This window comes from Neolamprologus brichardi, chromosome 5, assembly GCF_056152115.1.
Source record: "Neolamprologus brichardi isolate AB-2024 chromosome 5, ASM5615211v1, whole genome shotgun sequence".
NCBI lineage: Eukaryota > Metazoa > Chordata > Actinopteri > Cichliformes > Cichlidae > Neolamprologus > Neolamprologus brichardi.
The window spans coordinates 20,416,570-20,439,029 of NC_142108.1; the positions used below are offsets into that span (position 1 = coordinate 20,416,570).

General features: G+C 40.2%; 1 protein-coding gene across 1 annotated transcript in view; it reads left to right on the forward strand.

Annotated features, from left to right (window-relative positions):
* The window catches only part of ca16b (carbonic anhydrase XVI b), a 114,578-nt gene that overhangs the window by 13,882 nt on the left and 78,236 nt on the right, over positions 1 to 22,460 (forward strand). Inside the window, exon 2 of the mRNA XM_006783103.3 lies at positions 12,929 to 13,024. Coding sequence (XP_006783166.1) covers positions 12,929 to 13,024 — 96 coding nt within the window. The remainder of the gene's footprint in view (positions 1 to 12,928; positions 13,025 to 22,460) is intronic.

The window sequence follows — 22,460 nt, forward strand, 5'->3', positions numbered from 1 at the left end:
TAGTTCTAAGGGTATCTTTTTTATTTTGATTTTTCTGAAATTATCTTAGAAATTTAAAAAATTAATTTCAAAGCCAAAATCAATCAGTTTGTAATTACTGGAAACAAGCACTGCAGTTTTTCAGTTAAATGGTAACAATGGGAACAGAGAACGGAGGACGTCTCAGTGTGAGGGGAAAAATTGAATTTTCTAAAGCATGTTATTTCTTGGAAATTAGCGCATTAAAAAGTGACATTAGATGAATGTGACCAAAGCATGCATCACGAAATCTCCGGGACAAGTCTGACCCTATCATGCAGGAATTTTAAGTAAGAAAACTTGTAATTGGAAATGCTGTTCAATCACTGCATGGACTCGTCAGTGAATGGGCCAATGCACACTTCCCGCTGTAGCAAACCAAAGTTTTTCATTAGGATTATTTTACTATATAAAGAATACATTGTAGCGCAGCAGCAGACTGATACACTGTGAATATTTGAGGAAGAGCACGATGGTGGTTGTACACTGCATGCAGGATGGGGTAAAAACCTAATGAACTGCAAATAGTCAACACTGCATACTAGCGAGGCTACTGGAGAGAGCGTTGGAGATGTATCAAGTGCATTGCACTTCATGGTTTTATTTATCGTTTCTAAATTCAGCCTTCAAGTATTGATTAGAGCCCAACATCAAAAAGCATTTAAAGGGGAAAGGAGGAGGTCTGACTGCTTGTATGGCCCCAGGCAGGCATACAAAGTCTGTTTGGAAGTGATGCAAGGCCCTATGCAGTTGCTATTATTTATGGTTAACATTGAGTCATTTGGCTAGCAACTCGAAGGTTGGGTATTTTTCATCGGTGCTAGGCACATTTCTACAGGTATTTGATTTGGTTCCAAACTACTGAATGAATTTGCACCTCTATTCGGGCAATATTTTTCAACTTGACAATTGTTTTGTAGATGCTTGTCTTTAAATCCTCCTCGTGAAGCTATGTCAACATACATTTTCATGCTAGGTTGTCCTACAGTCACTGCGATCAAATATCTGGCCTGGTGGTGTCGGTGTCATGCTCCTAGATGGACCCATTTATATTACCAGTAATCAAGCATCACCATTCAGGAACACCAGTAATGTGCGAGGAGTGTAATGCATCCACCAGAGGCAGCTGAATTTATTTCAGAATCAATAACTAGACAATTCATGCAGGGCTGCACACTGTGTCCTGAGGAATGACCTCATAAGCTCTTGGCACTTAAGTGATCCAATTGCCACATATTGAAAATTGAAAACTCACTTTACACAGTAAATTTTCTTGACACTGTCAGAGCTGTTATGTCCAGTCCTGCCACTGTGTGTGGAGGCACATTTGAGGATGCTTTATTGTAGTCCGTGAAAGGAACAAGCTATAGCTGGTCTAGTAAAGGTCGCAGGCCTGAATTTGTTTTAATCTTGTTAATGGTTTTCATCAGAAGCCCTGATGCACTCAATCAGTGAACACTCTGGCTTCTTAATGCACTTAATTCACTGTACTAGCGTTGCCCTATAGATTTGCCTTGTAGATTCAGCCTGGTTGTAAGTGGCAATGTTAAACACCGAATTCCCCACAGGAAGCCGTCCAATTTTAATTCACAAGAGCCGGCTTTGGTCAGACAATAGAACAGTTCTATTCTTTACCGGCATCTAATGAGTAGAGAATAAATGTCAGGATGTGTACTTTGTTCTTTTTTCCCCCTTTTTTTTCCATTTTCAAGGAAGCCTAAATACACTGGAGACTTTCATCTAGACCTTTTCGCCCACATGCGTTATCAAAGTCTGACATTTGATGTACTGCGTTTCTCACTTATTTCTTGTGGTAAAAGGTTTAACACATGACACACTGCACTGCTCAGGCCTCATCACCTCTAACTTATATAATATTAAAACGCAAGTGACACAGATGTTCACAGTGTATCTTTCTAATTGGCGAAAAACTGCTGGGAATGCATGCGCATAAACTGCGAGCGGGGAGGCTGGGTGACACGTTTGGATTTGATTATAATGAGATGGCCTTACCCAGTTTTCGCCCGAGAAGTTTACAGAAAAGACTGCAGAGCAAGTGTGGCATAATGAGAAAGTCGAGTAGGCCTCCTTTGCCCTTCCTCCTATTCAGCTTGCTTTGTTGTACAGGTTTCCTAATGAAACGCAAACAAAAAATGTTTTCTGTTTGGGAGGCGGTCCATAATGCACACAATGCTCACCATCGTGTGTGTTTTGATAGCACTCGTATACTCGTGCGAGCTGCGAGTTTTTGTCTCTTCGCCATTTCTGCCCGTCTCTCCAACTCGGCGTGGAGCCGCGTTTTAGGCTTTCAGCACTCTGTGTGGCATTGACAAAACAGCCATGTACTGAATGTGCGGCTGCACTTCCTGTCAATTAACATGATGAACACGACGCTAGATGGATCTGGACATGTTAACAGATATGCTAATATGCATTAAAAAAAAAAAGAGGTGTCAAGGGAAATTTTTGAAATTTCAGTCGCGGAACAATTTTAGCACCAGACTAATGGGCTTCATTTTACTGTACTACAACTACATTTCTCTTGCCCAAGGATGTCGGTGTCCTTGTTGCTGAAGCTGCTCATTTGCTTTTAGCTGTGTAGCTCTAAATATCTGCATTGGGATTATATTTGTTGTTTTATTATTTCTGAGTTTGATGTCGTAGCCCTAAGGCCTGGCTCCCCGTGCGCCGTATCTTTGGCTGATCCTGGCAGTTCTCGTGTTCCCGAGGTCTTGGTGTGACCGCTTCCCGAGGAATGGGAAACACATGATCTCACAAGATCAAACTCCACTTATTTTTCTATGCTTCTCAGCTTCACAGTCAGATTGCCGACCTTGTTTTTACCACCGTGGCTTGATGTGGAACTATGCACCGTGCGCTGCGGATAGACTGAGGTACTTGGCATATCAAATAAAAAAAGAGCCATTTGAAATGTGCGTGTGTTTGGCGAAAAGATATCCGTTAAACAGAAAGTGAAGCAGATGTCCTTCCATTTGACAGCAGCTGTCTCCTTCAGAATACACATTTCCCTTTTATATAGATAGAGATTTTGCATGCGCGAGTCTAGCCTTTAGACACTCATGATGCCTGTAAAAATGCAGCTCACTTCTCGTGAGTCTGAATTCAGGCAGAATAATGTAAATGTTGTTTAGACTGTAGTTTGTCTAATTAGTACATTTAATTATATGCATTCTCTCTTCCTCTAATTAGGGGGATGGCTGAGAAAATGGGGGCGGGTGAAGTGAAGCTTCCCTCTCCCACAACAACTACTGTCAAAATGTCTGTATGTCAGCGTATGAATCTAAAGCAGGACAAATGTGGAGGAGAATATGAAAAATGGATCAGTGCTGACGCACGCGTTGGACGGTATCCACTTCATTCAGACACATCGGCACATCCATTAGGGGCTATGACGGCGATGCAAAATACCTTGCTCGAAGTGCGCACTTTTCTGGGATGTTATTGTTGCCAAAAGGTGTTTTTCTTATCTCTCTTTTTTTTTCTTTCTTTCTTTCTTTAAAAAGCTCCTGGTGAAATGGTGAGGCAGACACACACTATGTTAATGAAATGGTGCAAGTGAGCCAAGTTGTTTTTCCTTTGATAATTAAGTTGAAATAAACAGGCATATTAGGGTAGGGTAACATCGGGGATGCTACAGGGATTGGAACAAGCCTTTCTCAGTTTTTAAAGCAACAATTCTCCCCATAATAAAATGCATATCTTTCCCCCCCTAGCCTGTGATGCTAGTTATCCATTTAGATTGTGACAATGCAAGTTCCCCAGCTTCGGAGAGATCAGCTGCAGAGATTATTTCTCTTGAATATAAAGGAACTAAATGCCTCGTGATGCTCGGAGCAGTAAAAACTCCGCAGCAATCGCTTTCCAGAAATAATGACCTGGTTACTCAAACAATCTACCCGAGCTAGTGCTGTTTTCTTCCCATCACCTGATAACCTGCTCCCAAGCTGTTCAATGTAAAAGGATTTAGCAGGATATATGGCACCGTAGGCTACAGGGAAAATTAAGTAAATTAAATTTTTGTTATGAACTGTCCCTTTAAGGTTAAGTTGTTGGTAAGAGAGTGCATAAATCGCTGCAGCCCTTGAAGACTGATAATTTGTTTCTCTTATGTTCAAGAAATCCCATGGAGAGGCCAGTGCCAGTGTTAAATTGATCCTACTAGCAAATATAGTCTCAGCTTTCAAAGCATGATGTTGCATATTGCAGCATAGTTTTGTCAAAACTAATTAAAAATACATCAATAAGCCACACTGTTGTTGTTTCGTGACTTATTCTCATTATTGCCACGAGCATGGGCAGTTTATTTTATGTCAGACCCACATACTGTCCTGCTGGAGTAAATATTAGCGAACAAAATCTGTGGCTGAAAATAGTTCTGGACAAATATGCGGTTTCCTCCTGTTAATGACTCAAGTTTGCTTTTGTATAATTATTTAGTTGCTTTAATGAAACTGGTTTAATTCTCAGCAGGTAAAGCTTGAAATGCTAACATACAGAGTCTGTGCTTTTGAGGGTTTGGTGTTTTTATGGGATTTGCCTTTAATGGCTAAAATATAGAATATTGACAGGTTTATATTTTAAAGCCAAACGCTGCCACTGAGGTAAGAAACAAATGATAGACTACCCGAAGGCTCTCCATGTACAAGTACAAGTACAATTGATCTTTATTTTTACGTTAGATGAAACCAAAACACATCATGAAAAACGGGCCTGGTCGTCTATTTCTGGAAATCCATTTTTAGATTATGAAGCATTATCCTCCTTTTTTTTTTTTTTTTTTTGAGCACTAAATGAAACTGCATGACTTGGGTTTGTGTGGATTTTGTTTTTAAATATCATCTGGCAGGGTTTTCTGTTATGGATAGCTAAGAGTCTCAAAATTAAATAATTTTATTATTAAATAATGAATTAAATATGCTGTTAATTAATTAAAATTGGTTAATGAACCATTCACCAATTAAAATATTGATATTTTATTTTTAATAAATAAAAAAAAAATCAAAGTAATACTAATAATAATTACATAAATTAATAATTTCCAATATTTAAAAATACATGTTATGCCTGCTGTGCTGCATTGCTTCATGAATCTATTTCATGGGTCAGCTATCAAAGTTAGGGGACTTTGCCAGGGAATCAAGTGGACACTATGCCTTTAGTTAATTGAAGTTTCTCAATATCAAGTACAGAGTTTGTATTTGCATACTTTCTAGTTTCTACTTGACAAGTACTGTCAGGGGTCCAGATTTGAGGACGGCTCACAGTAACACAGCAGCATACTTTTATAACATCAGCTTGGCTTCACTGCATAGTTTACTGCCTCTTTTACTATTGACTAATTTTTACAGTGAAAATGACACATAATAGATCTAATTACCTGTGTTCTTTTAAAATGTATATACGTTTTTATAAAGCTTTTGGCAAAATGCTCAACTATAAATGGCCGGTTAATATGAAATTATTTTGAAAGGTCAAACACTGGAGTACACTGGTATGTTAAATTCAGTGTTTCTGATTAATCAACAGCAGATTCATTAAAAACATTTTTTTTACATAACTCTCAATGCTCATGGAAGAAAAAAAACAAAGAACAATTTATTTATTTTACCTCTAGTAGAAAAACTTTTAACAGACAGCTGGTGTTTAGAATACAGTTGAATAAATATTAAAAAGAGATAATATAATTATAAATGGAGCAGGCTTGTCATCAGAATATCCACCTGGAGAGTTAACATCCTGGTCCGGATGTTTGTGCTCCTGGTGAAAAATACTCTTTCCTCCTTGTATTTAAAATATGTTTACTGTCACTTTTTAATTGAAAATAAACTGTTATAAACAAATATAACACATCTGAACTTCACGAAAGAATGTACTGAGAGCACTCTGGAGAAACATTACGATTAACTCGGCCAAATGTAATTATTGTGGAATAAATAAAACACTGCAATAATCCATACATCACCTGTTAGATGTCATCTGAAAGCCTAGATTATACTCTGTTGTGGCTGGAGACCTGAAGGCCGAGTTATAGTCTGACATCTGCAGCAACAGTGCCGCCTGAGGATCGCGCATAATTGCTGCACTGCGAAGTCAATTATCCGCAGATTAGTCTGCGCGATCACATAAAACAGGCTGGCACACAGACCCTCGCGCTAACTGTCTAATGATGAAATTTATGACACCAGCACCTGAATGGCCCCTAGCGGACTCACGGACACGGAAAGTATAATTCCCCGGTGAAGTGAATTATATCCCGTGTTCACCCTCCACTGAGAGCTGAGTGTTTGTTTGGGTTGTTAAAACAGTGTGCCAGGAGGAGGCTTTTCTTGGTGGGTATCATGAGGTCTGACCACCTGGTCAGCTGAGAGTTGGTAAGGCGAGCTGGCTGTTAGGCTGATGAGACCTGATACCTTTGAAAACGTAGCACTTTTGAATAAAGGCTTAGATATTTAAAGATTAAGCCACTAGATTCCACTAGATCCCAAGTAGGGCTGTTCGATATAACGATATATATCGGATGACGATATAAAAACATCTATCGTTTCATTTTACGCTATCGATTGTTTCGTGGTGTCGCAAAATAAACTGTTTACGGCAATAATTTTTCATCGTTTTGATGGTCACTGTAGTGGCTATATTGATTTCTTAAAGTTCTCTCTTTCTCTTATATTTTATATAACCACACTACGGATGGTTAGCAACAACGACGGTAACAGCATCGCGTGTCCGCTTGTTTATGTTCCACATAAACCTTTCACAATAAAGCTCAAGATCCTGTTGAGACTTTTCAAAATAAACTGAATCACGTGAAAGAGCAGATTATTTACAGATAAGAAGTAAAAAAGAGCCGCCAGGTGCTAAAAAATAAACCTTAGACTCAAACGTTAGAACAGGCTTTTCCCCGCAGCACGCCGTGTAATAAATACTCACAAAGAAAACGGCGGCCGTTACAACTTATGTCTAAAAATGTATCGTTTCATGCATCGGTTAAAACACTTGACTCCAGGTACACGACGCGCAACTGGAAACACTTCCCGCAAGACGAGCTGCCCGAGATTCACAGAATTGACAGAAAATGTTACATTTTTGTGATTTATATTGTTATTGGGACGATAGATGTCTTATATCGGGATATGAGATTTTGGTCATATCGCACAGCCAAGTGTATTTGATGACACAAACAGTAGTATTTCAAACTTGTCTATACCACTGGGATACCCACTGTATCAGACCGTTATCTGGGAATGGTCCGTCTTTACTTGCTATGCAGTCTTTTGGGTCTGCTGACGAGCTGCAGTGACAGTTGAAATTATTTCATGTTGTACTGCAGCACAGGAACCATGAAATAATTTATTAAATAGTGAAACAATTCAACATGTTTTTAATGCACTGATATTTTAATTAATATGAGAAAATTAATGATTTAAAAAAAAGATGTAGTATTTTATTTTGGCACATTTGGTTCTCCATACATGTGTAATTGCCTCGATAACAGGCAAAGGACAAAAACTCTCTGTGCAGAGAATTTGTCAGTTTATTAATTGACTGCATTAAGCAATTTACAGTAATAAACTGAGATAGTTTCGCTGTGCATTTCAGTCATAGATGATAGAATTTACCTCATTAAACACACCAGCGCTCTGTCACGGTTTATCCAAATTACACAGACATTGCAACTCAGGATGCATTTGATAGCTTAATCCATCCTCAAATAATCCTCTTGGTGACATAGATGTGCTAGCCCGACTATCCTTCACATACCTGATACTAATGCTGGTGATGAGATTGAAATTTTATCTCTGTCCCCAATGACTAATGCAAGTTAAATGCTCCTGTGGTTGTTGTTAGGCTCCTGTTTTTCAAGAGCTCTCAGGGGTTCTTGGCTTGTTGTTGAGTGTGATATTATGGAACAAATAGTAGGGCTTAATGGTGGTGTAGATGATTTAACTGCCCTCGGGGCGATGAAAAAGGGGGGAAAAATTGTTTCTGTAGGCTACACAGTGTACTGTTGTTATGTAGTTGTTTGGAAGCCTTTATTTTGTGAGATTCCAAACGGTGGGGGGTGGGGCGATGCAGGCCAAAAATATATGATATAAAATATCTTCTTTGACTACCTGTATTCTACATGTGCTTTCCGCATTTAAGTATGTTGTTTAATTGCAGCACGGTTCTCCTCAGTCTCCTTCAGGCCCAGCACCGACTGTGTTGTCTGCTCTGCTCTATCAGAGATGCTGTGGCTTTAATCCTTTGCCCACAGGGGACGGCTGACATGGATGTGTGTAAACTGTTGACATGGTGCTGTCTCCTATGCTCTCTGATCAAAGACGGTGCAGCCCTCCTGTTTCACAACCTGCCTTCAAATATGCTCCAAGTCTCACAGACTCCCTGCCTCTCTGTTTCACACTTGTTATTAACCCGTGACTCCCCGTGGTAAATCGGTACATCTGACAAAGACAAAGAAGCTGTTTATGCCTTTCCTTATGTAGCCTCTGTGACCTCCCTCCAAGCAATGAATTTGATTTGGAAAATGGTGTGTATGTAGCTCACGCCTTAGTGGAAACCAATTTTGGAGACAGTAATGCACTGGCTTTAAGTGCAAGAAAAGATTTGGCTTGAAGTTGTGCTTAGTTTAATTAATCCTCGGTAATGATGCAACTATTAGTAAGAGCTCCGCTTGTCTTAAGTGGCTGGAGGGGTGTGTGTGTGTGTGTGTGTGTGTGTGTGTGTGTGTGTGTGTGTGTGTGTGTGTGTGTGTGTGTGTTCATTCGATGAGCGGCGATGCTGATCAAGCCAACTACAACTCACTGTCTAAATGTGGTTCGGTTTCAGGACTCCGGGGAGTTCTGCTATTGTTTCAAAGTTTCCTTTAACCTCATGAGAACACTAACAAGTGTGATATTAAATAGCTATTGTTACGACATCCTGATGCAGTGTTGCGTCTTTTAATACAGTAAGAGCCGGGAAATCCTGTCACATTTGTGTTGCAAATTGAGACATTAAAGCTTTATTTCTGTTTTGATTTTTGTGAGAAAATTCATTAAAACAAATACGATCTGTTTCTCAGTCTATTAGTAAATAAAGCTAGGAAGCTAATGCACAGAGTTTTTAAAGTGTCCATATTATGCTTTTCGAGGTTCTTTTAATGCAAAAAAATCTGCAAAATTACAACACCCAAACTCCATGGCAAAGTGGGGTATTATTTCCTTTAAAAAAGGTGCTGCTGCACTGCCTTTTATTTTGTAATTTAGGTTTTGTTTTTGAGACCTATCTACGTCACTATGTTACACATTTGCATAATGCCCACCTTGCGGCTAGTTTGGCTCAACCTCAAAGGATTAGCAGCTGCCTTATAGGCTGCCCCTTTATTTACTTGCCAGAGCCGCTTCTGCTAACTCTAAAACGTCTCTGCCACGAGCGGAGCACGCCAAATGTTCTTTGTTGGCTTCAGTAGCAAATGCAATTGAGTCTTAGTGCACTCTCAGCATGTGAGGAACTGAAGACACAGTGGATTATTTTTTATTTTTGATGGTAATGTCCCCTCAACAAAAGAAAAATTCTAACTGTTGGCATGTTGCGTGGCTCATGGCTTATGTTACAATTGGCTTTGATCGCATACCATGCCCACAGGCCAGAGCTTTTCTGAAGTGTAATGGTAGTGGACAGTCAGAAATTGTGTCATTTCAGACTGATTTTTATTTAAACCAATAAACAAATACTGGGTGTGGGTTGCTATGTTTTCTTGTCTTTGACTTCTTGCTTTATTATAACCAGCTTTTCGTTTTTGCGTTCACTGGCGTGGCACACATGGACCAGCTAAAAGAGCACAGTTGCCAACAAGGCCAGTTGTGTAATCCAGATCTGTGCTGAAATATCTGGGTTCTTCCTTTGCACTAGCTCTTATACGGCTGAGCGATTCATGGAGTTTTCACTTCATTTACGATTATTGTAATAACAAGATAATTTCTTGTGTTGGAAAGCAAGTGCTTTTCTTTACAGTGGTGCACTTCTGCCGCTCCCTGAAAGCCCAACCTGTTTTGTTCAGCTCCAGCCAAGTTGACTTTTTGGGGGGAGAGTCACTTGGTCAACAAGATCCATACAGAAGAATTAAAAGTCATAGGATTTCTGCAGTTGAACCTGTGAAAGGATTATTAATGATAACCTCCAGCCGCCCTCGTCTCCAAATCGGTCAGGGTCTCTCAACCAGCCGCTTTCAGTGGCACGTGACATTTGGCTGTCGGCTTTTGCTCTTCATCTCCCTTCCTGTAGCTGCTCTACAGGCCCCCTGAGGCAAGTGAGTCTGTTGCCTCTGGGCCTCTCTTCACTCCTGCATGCAGCCGCAGAGATCCTGTGGTGTAGGCATGCCGGCGGGGACCGGGAGTCGCTCTTGGGAGATGGACTTTATGGTCAAAAAACACCCTTTAGTCAGGGTTCAGGGGTGGGGCTAGAGTGGCACTGCCCCCAGCCTCCCCCACCACCAGGTTTTTCATAAGAGAAAGACCTTAGAGAGGCTGAAACTAAAATTGTTGAAGAGGTGCTTCAACAAAGCACTGTTTGAGGGGAAAAGTGTCTGCTTAAAAACCAAAACAAAAAAAAAACCTTACACAAATGCTGTCTGATGGTCTATTATAGTATCTGTGAACACAGTCAGACCTTGCGCTCAGGTACAGCTTAGGCCCCTGAAGGTTCCTGTCCCTATCACATGATGATGTCATCATGTTACCTAGCAGCAGCCTATGAATAGGCTAAAATTACCCATATGTAGCATTTATAATTTCATCCAAAAGAAAAAGCTTTATCCAAACATTGTCATTTTATCACTGCCTAACAATCAAATAAAATCCCAGACCAAACAAGACTGGGGATGTACAATTGAGCAAATTATGCCCACTTTAAGTTGTGATCTAAGTGCTAAATGTTTGTTTTTGTTTTGTTTTCTTTACTCTTTAGTAAGTGTTGTGTGAGAATGAAGTGATGAATAGATGTTTTTTGCATTTGAAAAGTGATATTAACAGCTGTTGTGTCCAATTGAATGTAAAGTGGTGAGAACACAATACTCAACATACCAACCAGTTGTACAAAAACTAATACAACATGGATAATCTCAGTGGATTCAGAAAGTATGTTGAAAGAAGTAACAGTGGCTTCTTCCATTTTCAGTCGAGCAGATTGTCGTCTCTGGTTTTGTTTTTAGTTCGCCCTGCTGTTCCTACACAGAAACGATCTGCTCACCCACTTTCTTGCATCTTTGAAGCAACAGCGAACCAGAATTACCACGTCTCCACCTTTTGAAACCTACAGCGGGTTTTGAATCCTTAAAGCAACACAAAACATTCTTATTTTTAGGTGTGCTCATCCCACAATAGCTTCAACTAGACAATCTTTTTCCCTCCACCCTAGCCCTCCGGCTGCATCTGTTTTGCAGCATTTTTTCCCCAATGAGTTTGGTTGTTGTAGTTTGGGGTTTCATACTTTAGGGAGTAGGTATGCTTAAGAACAATTTGTCCCCCTAATGTTGTTGTACCATTGTGTTTTGAGTGTTTTTGATTTCTTGCTGGTAATTTTCCACAAGTGAAAGACAGTTTGGGACCAATTGTCTGCACTCCTAGCAATGTGGCAGTCTGAACGTTACTGGAGCTTAGCTCAAAAGCTGCTGTGATACTGTTAGATCCATGCATATGTTGTTAGCATAATGACAGTCCAGCCTAATTAAACTGTTTCTTTTCTAGACCAACTGCTACTGTAAAGTTTGTGATTAATGTTAACTGCAAGAGTGTAGGAGGCACCAGAGTGGGTTGGAGGATAAACTTGGTGATGGTGATCATTACCAAACTCAAATGATTAGAGTAGCTGCAATTTGAAACACACATTCAAGGCAGTCTGACCTGATGTGTGTATCAACAGTGATTGGGGAAAAAAGGATTTTAGATATCTCAGGCAAAAACACAAACAAAGTAAAACAGTATTTTCTGTGTGTGTGTGTGTGTGTGTCTGCCTCTTCAGTGAGGTTCTTATCGCATGTACAGAGTCCCCACTGCATTACTATGTACTTCATCTAACCATGGTAGTCCTTGTTCTGCTCTGGAGCCTCCGTGAGCTTGGATTAATCCAGTTCTGGTTAGTGACCCTCCAGCTCACAGCAGAGGAGAAACAGGACTACCTTCTCCGGCTGTGGTCTAAAACAGTGGAGCTGGAGTCCGTCTGCATGCAACACTTCTTTGGCGAGGTAGCTGAGTTATGTCAAGGACTACCACAGCAATGATTGGTCAGCCTGCTGACAGGGGACCACAGGACTAGAAAAGCTAGGGATGGACAGTGTGAAAATTTAGTGCACAAATAAGAGCACATTATTCCAGTTCTGTCAAAAGAAAAAATGGAGAAATGCTAAAATGACAGGCCACTTATATTTTGGTGGCATGTATTATTCTTGGGTGGCCAAGTAAAGCTCATGCATGGGGGAATACTGGCTTTGCTCTGTGCCGGTTTATTAATTGTGTTCTTGTGATCTATGTGTCCCTCCAACAATTTATGTGAGGAAAAAGAAAACGATGTGGTTTTTATCATTTTAGTAATAGTGCTGCACACACACAAAAATGCGTCTACCAGCAAGATACGCAGATATGAATATATCTTTGATTGGCTAACATCGACTGACAAGCCTTCTGATTAATATCCATCAAATCGGATTCAAATAGAAAACCAGGAGATTTTATTGCAATTATCTGTGTTCGGCTGATTATGCGTGAAATCCTTTCAGTGGTTTGTGAACTAGTAAAAATCCAGACTGAATTGCTGCAGGGACAGGAGCTTTGTCATAGTATGTGTTTGCATTGCAAAAGAAATGTTTCTTTTCCCTGTTGAGTTTTCTGACCTGTATCTCTCTCTCCCACAGTCGCGTCGGGTCACCACACTGGAGGCAACCATTATGGAGGCACAGGCGTAATGAGGGAGAGGAGGACAGTTGATGACCCCTACTGGTCCTATTCAGGTGAACTCTCATTTATGCTCTGGCTGGAGCCTAAGTAGGAGGGGAAATTGCTTACCTTTTCTGCCTTACCCACCATTTTCCATTTTATTTCCTGCTGTTTCGCCAGCAAGCTTCCCCCCCCCCCCCCCCCCCCCCCCCCCCCTCCTCGCTATAGCAAAATGGGTTTAATAAAGCATTTATGATTCATATAATGGCATGCCTGTGATGTATGCTTTTAATAAGAGCAATTAAACAAATGCACTCTGGAGTGAACAGCAGTGACATATTGTGGAGCGAGTCTATGTTCAGATTCATAACGGGAAATAATGAGTTAACTATCTCATTTGTAAAAGTATAGATTAGGACTGATGGATGTTGTCAGCAGTGCTATGAAAATGTAATTGTTTAATTCCTAACCGCGTTATTGGTGCTTTGCTTTTAATCTAAATAAATGTTTTTGAGAAGACTTGCTTACTCTGTATTGCAATCTCTTAGCTGTTTACCTTAACACATTTGGAAGATGGATGAATATAGCAGCCCTCAGTGAACTGTCTGATGTATACTTTAATGAATGATTCATTCTGTGCACTCTTATGCTTGTAAATAATCTCACAGTTGGGTATAAATTTGCATATCACATCTTTTTGGGTGGTAGTCTTGGAGGAAAGTTTTTAGAGTTATAAACCTGTAAATAAGGAAAGAAGCTGAGCTCAAATAATGTATCAAAATATTTAAAACGGTATGTCACGGTATAATATTTTAAACTATCAGAAGCATATTTTATCAACTTCTAAGCTAAAGCTGTATTTAAATGCTTTAAGAGTTTAATTTTTCCTATTTTCTGGTGTCCAAATTTGCTGTAAGGGGAGAAGAAAAGGTATAAAAGCACTGGGCTTTATGCATTTATAATGGCATGGCTCATTATTTGACTCATCATCAGCACTTTACAAGACCATGAGTTAATGTATCTGAGTACCTGCTGAGCACTTGGTATTTGTTTTCTTTTTATAGCACGCAACATTTGGCACTGCTTGTAATGGTAAAAGTCTTTAAATTTCCTGTTTATTGGGCTCGGATGCAAAATGTGTGCACAGTTGTATGCAGAGCAGAAGATGTTTTTGTGGTGGTGAATTGATAAGCATATCCAGTTTGTTCCTTCAAAGCATTCATTCTCATTCAGCTGTACACGTCCACACCCCGGCGCAAACATAGCCCTCTGTAGGCCATCAAGCAGCTCCGATGGGAAATAGGGGTTATGTGATTTGATGGAGGGCACTTTACTGGAAGAGCTCAGGAAGGGAGGAGCACTCGGTAAAATCGTATTTACAGGTTCCAAGTTCCAAAAACACCACCTTGCAAATAACTAACTCGGCCCCTCTGCCGGTGGAGTGTATCGTGGCTCTGCAAATGAATATACTGATGGAATATTTTGTCCTCGGCGCTCCAGTTGTGAGCCTAGACTCTTGTGGTTTTAGGCAAGACAATTGTGCGAATAAAAACACAAAAAACAAAAACAAACTGTGGCTACTTTGGAGTCAAGTTTGTTTGGTATTCATGTCACTCCTGATTGTGGCCCTCGTCTCTCCCAGTTGTCGAGTAAAGGCAGTGGAAAGAATGCCTGCTTTGACTATCCAAGCGTGATTGCTCTTTCACCACAAGGTGTGTGGTGCCTGTTTTAGGAGTTCTGGTCACTTCAGATATGGCATTGTTTTCTGTGCAGCCTACAAAAACAGAACCCCTGATCACATTTTAACTGTGATCATATAAACAACTTTGGTTCTTTAATTAGATAATGATGCAACATTATGCCATATACAGGGTTTTTGGCATTGGTCTGCTTTAGCGGTGGGCATTATAGCCTCAAAATTATATCGTGATACTTCTGATTAAGAAACAAATAAAGAATTAGACTTATTGCTTGCAGCTTACATGCAGCAGCTTTTTTTAAATGTAGCCAAATACAGGGCATTTTCCATCTTTTTACTTGATGACACACTTCCTAGTTTGAAGTGTGAATCTAGTGAAAAGAGGTTCCAGCAGCAGCATTAGAGTGTGGTGGCAGTGACACAGCATTATATCCAGTGACACAGCTCAAGTCACATGTAAGCACAAAAGTAGCCTAAATGATGTTTTCCATGGAAATCTTAAGTACAAATACAACATGACTACTTAACACTTGAGTTACTTTATTGTTAAACTAAACTCTGATATAGTATTGTCACATAATAAAACGGAGAAATATTCTCTACCTGTGATGTTTTGTCTTGGGCTGAGCTTTGCTGCTTAAAGCTCTGCTTTTCACATCAGTAATTTCCATCCACCATTTGCTCTTCCTGTCATATGGAATGCAACTAGCGAGTGCAGCAAGTGTTGCTTGGTTGACTCATTTGTTTACTTTTGGGTCACACATCACCAGCTGCTAGTTTCTTCTCCTTCATAGCCTGGTCGTGCTTGACGGTGTGCTTTTTTTTTTTTTTTTTTTTTTTTTTTTGGCTTCAAGCACTGAAACGACTTTGTTCCCACTAATGCTGGAAACAATTTTCGTGCATAATTTAAAAACGACTGCGTTTCTGTGCGAGGTTGTTGAGGTGGCTTCCTTTATAGGTGCGAAATTGTCATCAGAAGGTCTTGCTGTCAGACATGCCTGGGCTTGTCTCATTGTTGCGTGCAAAGCTGCGTGAATGCATGCCATTGCCATAGCAACAATACATTTATATCAAGATTATCATAGAGGAGATGATGTGGCACAGCCCTAGCCCACTTAGTATTTTGTGTTTGTGCCAATGTGTAATGGCAGTAGGCTCAGTAAGCCTGGTGAAAAATCACCTGTAGCAAGGATTAAGTGAGGCGGTACATCACAAATACCTGACATGACTTTAATTTGTACCTTCGGTAATGGCCACACTCCAAATATATGGCATTTGCTGCATGAAATGGTGCTTCTGCTCTTTTCCCCTAAAGGTCAGAGTGTGTGTTTCTTTTTTCCAATGATGTTAGTGGTTGTAATAATTGATTTCGTTTAGATGGTCCACCACTCTTGTAAAACACTGTAACTGTGTCTTGCGCTTCATTGGTATTTCTGTCCTGTCATGCATTCATCGACCAAAATTAGAAATTTGCCTTTTAGCAAATGAAGTGACAAAATACTGATGAGAGCAACCGTTTTTTGCTTCTTTTTGTTTTGGGCCACACATCAATTTTACGCTGGTTAAATGTTCAGAGATAGACATGAATAAAAAGCTGAAAAGCCTTAGAACATTTAAGCTTTTTCCAATAATGATATCTGTTTCTGTTGCACCACAGGGGCAAATAAATGACAACAGAAACAAGACAAATCAAAATATTGGCACAAATTACTGACCACATTTTATTAAACCTCTGCATCAGATGGGTTTTTTTGTTTGTTTGTTTGTTTGTTTTCTTCAAGACCAAATGTAAACATGTATTAGTCATGCTAATCAACACAGTTCTGCAGTACTTGGATGTAGAAAATGAAAAGTGTCTGCTGCATGGGTTTAAAGTGAAATAACCAGGTCACCCAAATGATGCGTAACCACATTCTTCCTGTACGGACGTTAACCTGCGAGGAAACAAGTGCTAGCTGCTGCTAGCAATGCCTGGTAATGGGTATATTATATTCGCAGTGACATTTAAAGTATTTTTGAATGAAAACTGAAATGTTTGTTTTGCCAGTTGGTTTAACCTTGTACATGGAGCACGAGTGATATAGGATTTTTAAGTCAAATGTGAATATTTGATGATTTTATAAAGCTGATATATCGCTCATATTCTTTTTTTTTTTTTTTTTTTTTTTTTTTGTTGAGACACACTAACAGATTTCAGTAACATTTGTCATGTGTAGTTGTTTGAGTCGTTACTAACAATCTCAGTGCTATGGATTATTTGTTGCAGACTGCAACAGAATGGCTAATATCAGTTTGTTTCCTTTTTGAATGATTTCTTACTTTTAGGCTATGCAGCTAGTCCCTCTCCCGCCATCCCACCTCCCATTTAAAAGACTAGTAAATTATTTGCCAGGAACATCTTTTGACCACACCTGAGTCCACACTCCTGTGGGACACAATCTTGATATTCATGCTGAGGTCCTTCTTATTTTCTAATTAGAACATCCGGCTGGGGTTGGCGTGCGTCTTTGGTCAATTAAATTCTAGGGCTTTGTTTTTTGACAGTATGTTAGGTATCGTTAATAAACAGCCTGCAGCACCATTGACATACTTCTTTTTATAACTATCTTGCTAAAGTTCTCATTTTTTTGTGTTGATATGCTGTTTGTTCATGGTTGGCAAGAGAAGGGCCGGTAATTGGGTATCTGGGTTTTTCTATGCTGGGATGGTGGCCAAAAAATAAAATAAGGGAAAAAAAACTATCAAGATAGGCAACTGGCTGACATGTTTTGATTTTTGGACATTCATTTCAAGTCCGTGTAGACCACCAGTTCCTACCAGTCAAGACAGCTGGCTGATTGTACAAAAAATAAAAGGAAAGAACTGAGGGAATACAGAAATGGCCATTACTTGAGGAAGGTAATTAGCGGCTAAGGCTGTGAATGGAGGACAGAGGAGCGTGCCTTAGCAGCTAAATGGTTATTAAAGGCATTTGCTCTGTGCAAGTGAGTGTAAAAAGAAACGCACACAGTCGGGCTAGCCTGAAGCTAGAAGCAACTGCATAGATAGACTAGCACTGTGAGCGAGACACACGAGTACTGAACGTAACCTATAGAGGAGCATTGTGCCACCAGTGTGATTACTTTAGGAGTGAGGGCGTTCCAAGAATGTGAAATGATGTTTCTCAGGCAAAAATAAAACATAGTGATGAAAAAAAAAAGTAATTTTTGATGATCAGATATTTTTTTTCTTTAAACACGCCTGCGTTATCAATAAGACGACTGATTTTTGCACAGTTTTTGTTTTTCTCTAAAAAAATCTGGCTACACGTGACAGTGATGCGAGTTGGCTTTTAATAATTATTCATTATTGCTTCATATTTTCCATAAGAGGGTGCTAACCCCTTACTTTGTACATATTAGTCTAATGCATTGAGGAGTGAAGCACATGACACATCACCTTCCTGTGTGCTTGGATTATGAACCTCAGTAAAAGTAGCCTCGAAACCTGCACCCTGAAATTTGATTAAAAGTTATTTAAGGCATGCTGTGAGTGTGTGTGTGTGTGTGTGTGTCTGTGTGTGTGGGGGGTGTTCGTGTAGTGTTCATGGAGGCATTTTTCATAAGAGGGATGATATCATACTCACTGTAAGACTCCCACAGGAACATAGCTATGCATCATTTTTCCCCTTTTTATATCTCTGCAGGTTTTCACATCATCTCTGTTAGTTTCTTTGGCTTCCTTCATCATAAGTTTTATGTTTTTGGCCAATATATGCAGTAGTTTGCTTTTGATTGGTCTCTTGTGGATTTATTGTTCTAGTTTAATTACAGCACAACAGTTGGAGTACCTTAACGTGCATTTGCAGAAGCATTACGCCTGATCCCCTGTAACAGTGTGTAGAATGAGAAACGGAAAAGAAAAACACAGTGAAGAAATACCAGCACTAGATGTTGGGGAAAATTATAGATCAGCGTCCCAAAGAAAATCCCCCCCCCCAGTTGTATTATGAGATTTTCTGTAGTCGCTGAATTATCTCGTATGTCATTTCAGACTGTTGAAGCAGTCGTTGTTAATTTTTTTTTAAATGGTCCTTCCATTGATCACTGTAGGAACTTATGATTTTGGTTTGGGGGGAAAGAATGACTCTGCAAAATTGGTGAAATTAAAAATGCTGTAAAGGGCACACGCTGAAACCATAATCCTTCAGATGATCTAGTAGTCCACCTCCGCAAATTAATAACATAGCTAAAGGCTCTGCATTTCAGTAATTTTTCACAGTAATAACTTACTAATAGCTCAGTGCTTCATATGAATAGAGCTCCTACTGTCTTTCATGCAGCGGTTATGGGTGTTTGGATGAAAGCCACCCCGACAAGCAGTTGTAGCAACTGGAAGAGCCTGGGATTGTCTGATATGTGTGGATTATGTTTCCCCTCAGCCTAACTGTTTTATTCCACTTCACTGAGGTTGCCCATGATCATTAGCAATCTTTCCACTCATGTCTCACATAATGAAGTGAATGAAGTGTCATTTTCAATCAACTGCTATGTTGATCCAACTTAATTAGTACTTTAGAGGATACAGAACAAGATTAGGTAACTCACTGTTCTTGATTGCCAGGGCTGTTTATTTTGGTTTTGAATTAACCCTCGGCTATGGCGCTGCGAGCGATTTTAGTTTCTTAATTTTTTTTTATTTTTTGGCTTCACCTCTTGAGATGTATTGCGTTATTCCCTCGTAGCTAATAAGCAAAAAATTGTTGCCTAGCTTTTAAGATAAACTTGTCAATTGCAAATTACTCTGCCGCTGTATAATTGATCTTACTATAAATAAATCTTTATTAAGACACACATTTGTTTAAACGACACGCCGCAGGATTGATTTTTAGAGCCCAGTGATTGGGTTGGTTTCAAAAATGTGTCTGTTCCTCTCCGGTTGCTTAGTTAGGTTAAATGTTAAACCCGGTGATTCATGTAACCTTAAATTGGCTCGGTGCTTTTGAAGGCAGTGCAGTTTTTCTCCTGCGTTTTGACACCCCCTTACAACGGCTGGAGGGAAAAGAGCAATGCCATGTTGTCATGGTGCCCAACAGAAGGAGCTCTGCCTCTTGGAGGTAATGAATCGAGAGGAGGATTGCTCCCAGTAGACTTCCGTGTATAAGAAGCACTTGAGTTTAAAGTAAAGGTCCCTCGCTATATGGATGTTCTATGAGTAGGCATAGAGGGTAATGTACGGGGCATAGCCTTCAGGACGTAATCTTCAGGGATGAAGATGACTTTTACCCCCCCTTCTCTCTCTCAGTCCCCGATGAAAGAAGTGGCTCACCATGCTCCAAGTGATGAAACAAGTTTTTCATGATAAATGGAGGTGATTTTCCCCTGATTGTTTTGAATCATGATGTAGAACGAATCATTTTGCTCTACAAATTAACACAAAAAAATTTGTTTGATCCTCCCCCCCCCCAGGACGAAATATTTTGAATGTAAGCTAGAAATAACAGTTAAATTTAATTTCCAATGCAAGTAAAGTCAAATGATATTTTTAGATAGACGTGATGTTGTTTGAGTTTCCAATCAGAATGACTGATATTACAATCCAATATGTTTGTACTAACCATGCAAAAATGTGCATTAGTGAGTCATTACACTTTAAACAGATCTGTCACCTAACTGCTGCGCGCACTCACCCAGAGGCCGCTCACATATTCCAGACTGTTGAAGCGTCCGCACTGATTCTCCTTGCTTGCTAAACAAAGGAAAGAGTCACACATCTATAACGCAGGCTTGAAGCGTCAGCTCTCTTTCATTTTAAACGGGATGCCGTCCTAACTCTTGCTCGGCTGAGTCGTGCATTTACTGATGCTGCTCGTGATGAATAGTTGGAAGAAGTTTAACTTTTGCCCAATGTGAACGAAGAACGCCGCAGCTGCTGCCTAATCAGCTCGCGACATGAGGGCATCCCGTGAGAGCGCGGTAGCTGCTTGTGCGTGAAGCGTGAAGGAGAAGTTGATCTTTTATGTTAGCAACCACCACGTTGCTTTCGAGCTAGCTTGGTTTACCCTAGCTGCCGATCAAAGCTCTGTTAGCTTACAACAATAGCGCCAGCAAAGATTGCTCCCCCACCAAACGTCAGGCATGCCCACTGTCAAGCACTGAAGCTGAACATATGTGCGAATCCTCCCTGAGGGCTTGAGCATGCTCGATCAGCCCTGGTTGGTAGAGTGTGCACAGACTAATAACTCAAAGAATTGTTTTGGGGAAAGAAAAATATTAAATACAAATTAGATCCTGAAGCAACGAGTCAGAGGAGCCTTTATCAGAATTCCAGGATTTGAGGGAAACGCACGGACAGTGTGTGGCTGCATTGTTTTCTAGTTATACGTGCATACTGGCAGCTTCCTGACAAAGATTTTTATCCAATCACAAGTGTTGATTGTCTAGAAAAGTAGGAATCAGTTTTCTCTGCTCCTCAGCACCACCTCCACTTTTCTCTTTGTTTCCACAGTAGCGACTGCGCTCCTTTACAGTATTCAGTTTGTGAAACGAAAGGTCCTCCTGAACTTTGTTGTGCTCATCCTGTGAGATTCCTTTACTGCCTACCCACAGAGCGACTTGATTAATTTCCTCCTCCTAGGAGTACAGAGAGAGATTCATCTGTCTTACACCCTGCATTTATAGTCGCAGGCGTTCTACGTGATGATGGAAGCTTAACACAACATCATCTATATTCCTCCAGTCTTGCTGCTGTGTGTATCAACCTGTAGATGTACCTGCACTCATTTTGAGAGAAAATGAGAGGTGCAAGAACACTAATTATTAAAAATGAATTTTGCGAGGGGACCAAGCTGGCTCATTATTCATCTTGGTTATTGCTAGCAGTTCGGATCAGCCTTCCTGTGCCAGAATTGGTCTATTTGTCTCTGTCAAGGGTGGGCCCTTGACAGATGTGCCAATATGGCTGCCGAAGTTCTGTGCTGGGGGAGAGGCATCTTAATTCTCCATGATGTATCACACTGGCAGCAACCAATTTAGCAGAATTGAGCTCCAAATCATCTTACTTCCCACTGCCTCTGACAATCTGTTTCCTTTTTCTAGATGAGGTAAATATATTAAGAATTGAAATAAATTAGGGATTCCTGCACCCTGAGTTAATGCTGTATGAGTGAGGTTTTGCAGAACTTAATTGCTTGCGTTTATACGCGGATATGTCCGGAGAACAGCGTCTTCGGCCGCCACCGCCTTGACGCATAAAGCGAAAAGTCCAAAGTCCAACATCTGCGATAAGCGCAGCCAAATTTCCTGTTTTCCTTGTTTAGAGCAGATTGATGCGTTGGACTGACATGTTTGTTGTGTAAACCTAATTAATTAAATTTCAGACGTCACATAGTGTTAGTGTGCCTCGTGGCACCATATTAGGCTTAGTGGGTGGCTCAGGTCCAACTTAATGGATGCGGACATGCTCGGCCTGCTGGGACTGCAATATTGAGGAAGTGTGAGATTGCCAGCCCACAGGTTTCCTCACTAATATGGTTATGCTGATGAGCTAGAATGAGCTAGATTGCGGTTCAGCAAATTTTTAAACTCATAATCATGATGACTTACTTTGTAATGAGCGCACATCCCCCTAGAGGTGAGGAGTTAACTATAGGGGGCAAGGCTATAATAGTGGCATAATGGCACAATTTTGGAAGACGTGTAATGCTTCCCTCGGATTCTAAAACAACGTTTGATTTATGATCATTTGTTCAAGTGCAGTGAGGTATGTTGGCATAAAATTCTACTTAGACCTTCAAACCAGAGAGTAACTGAATGGAAGTAGCTGATGAGGTC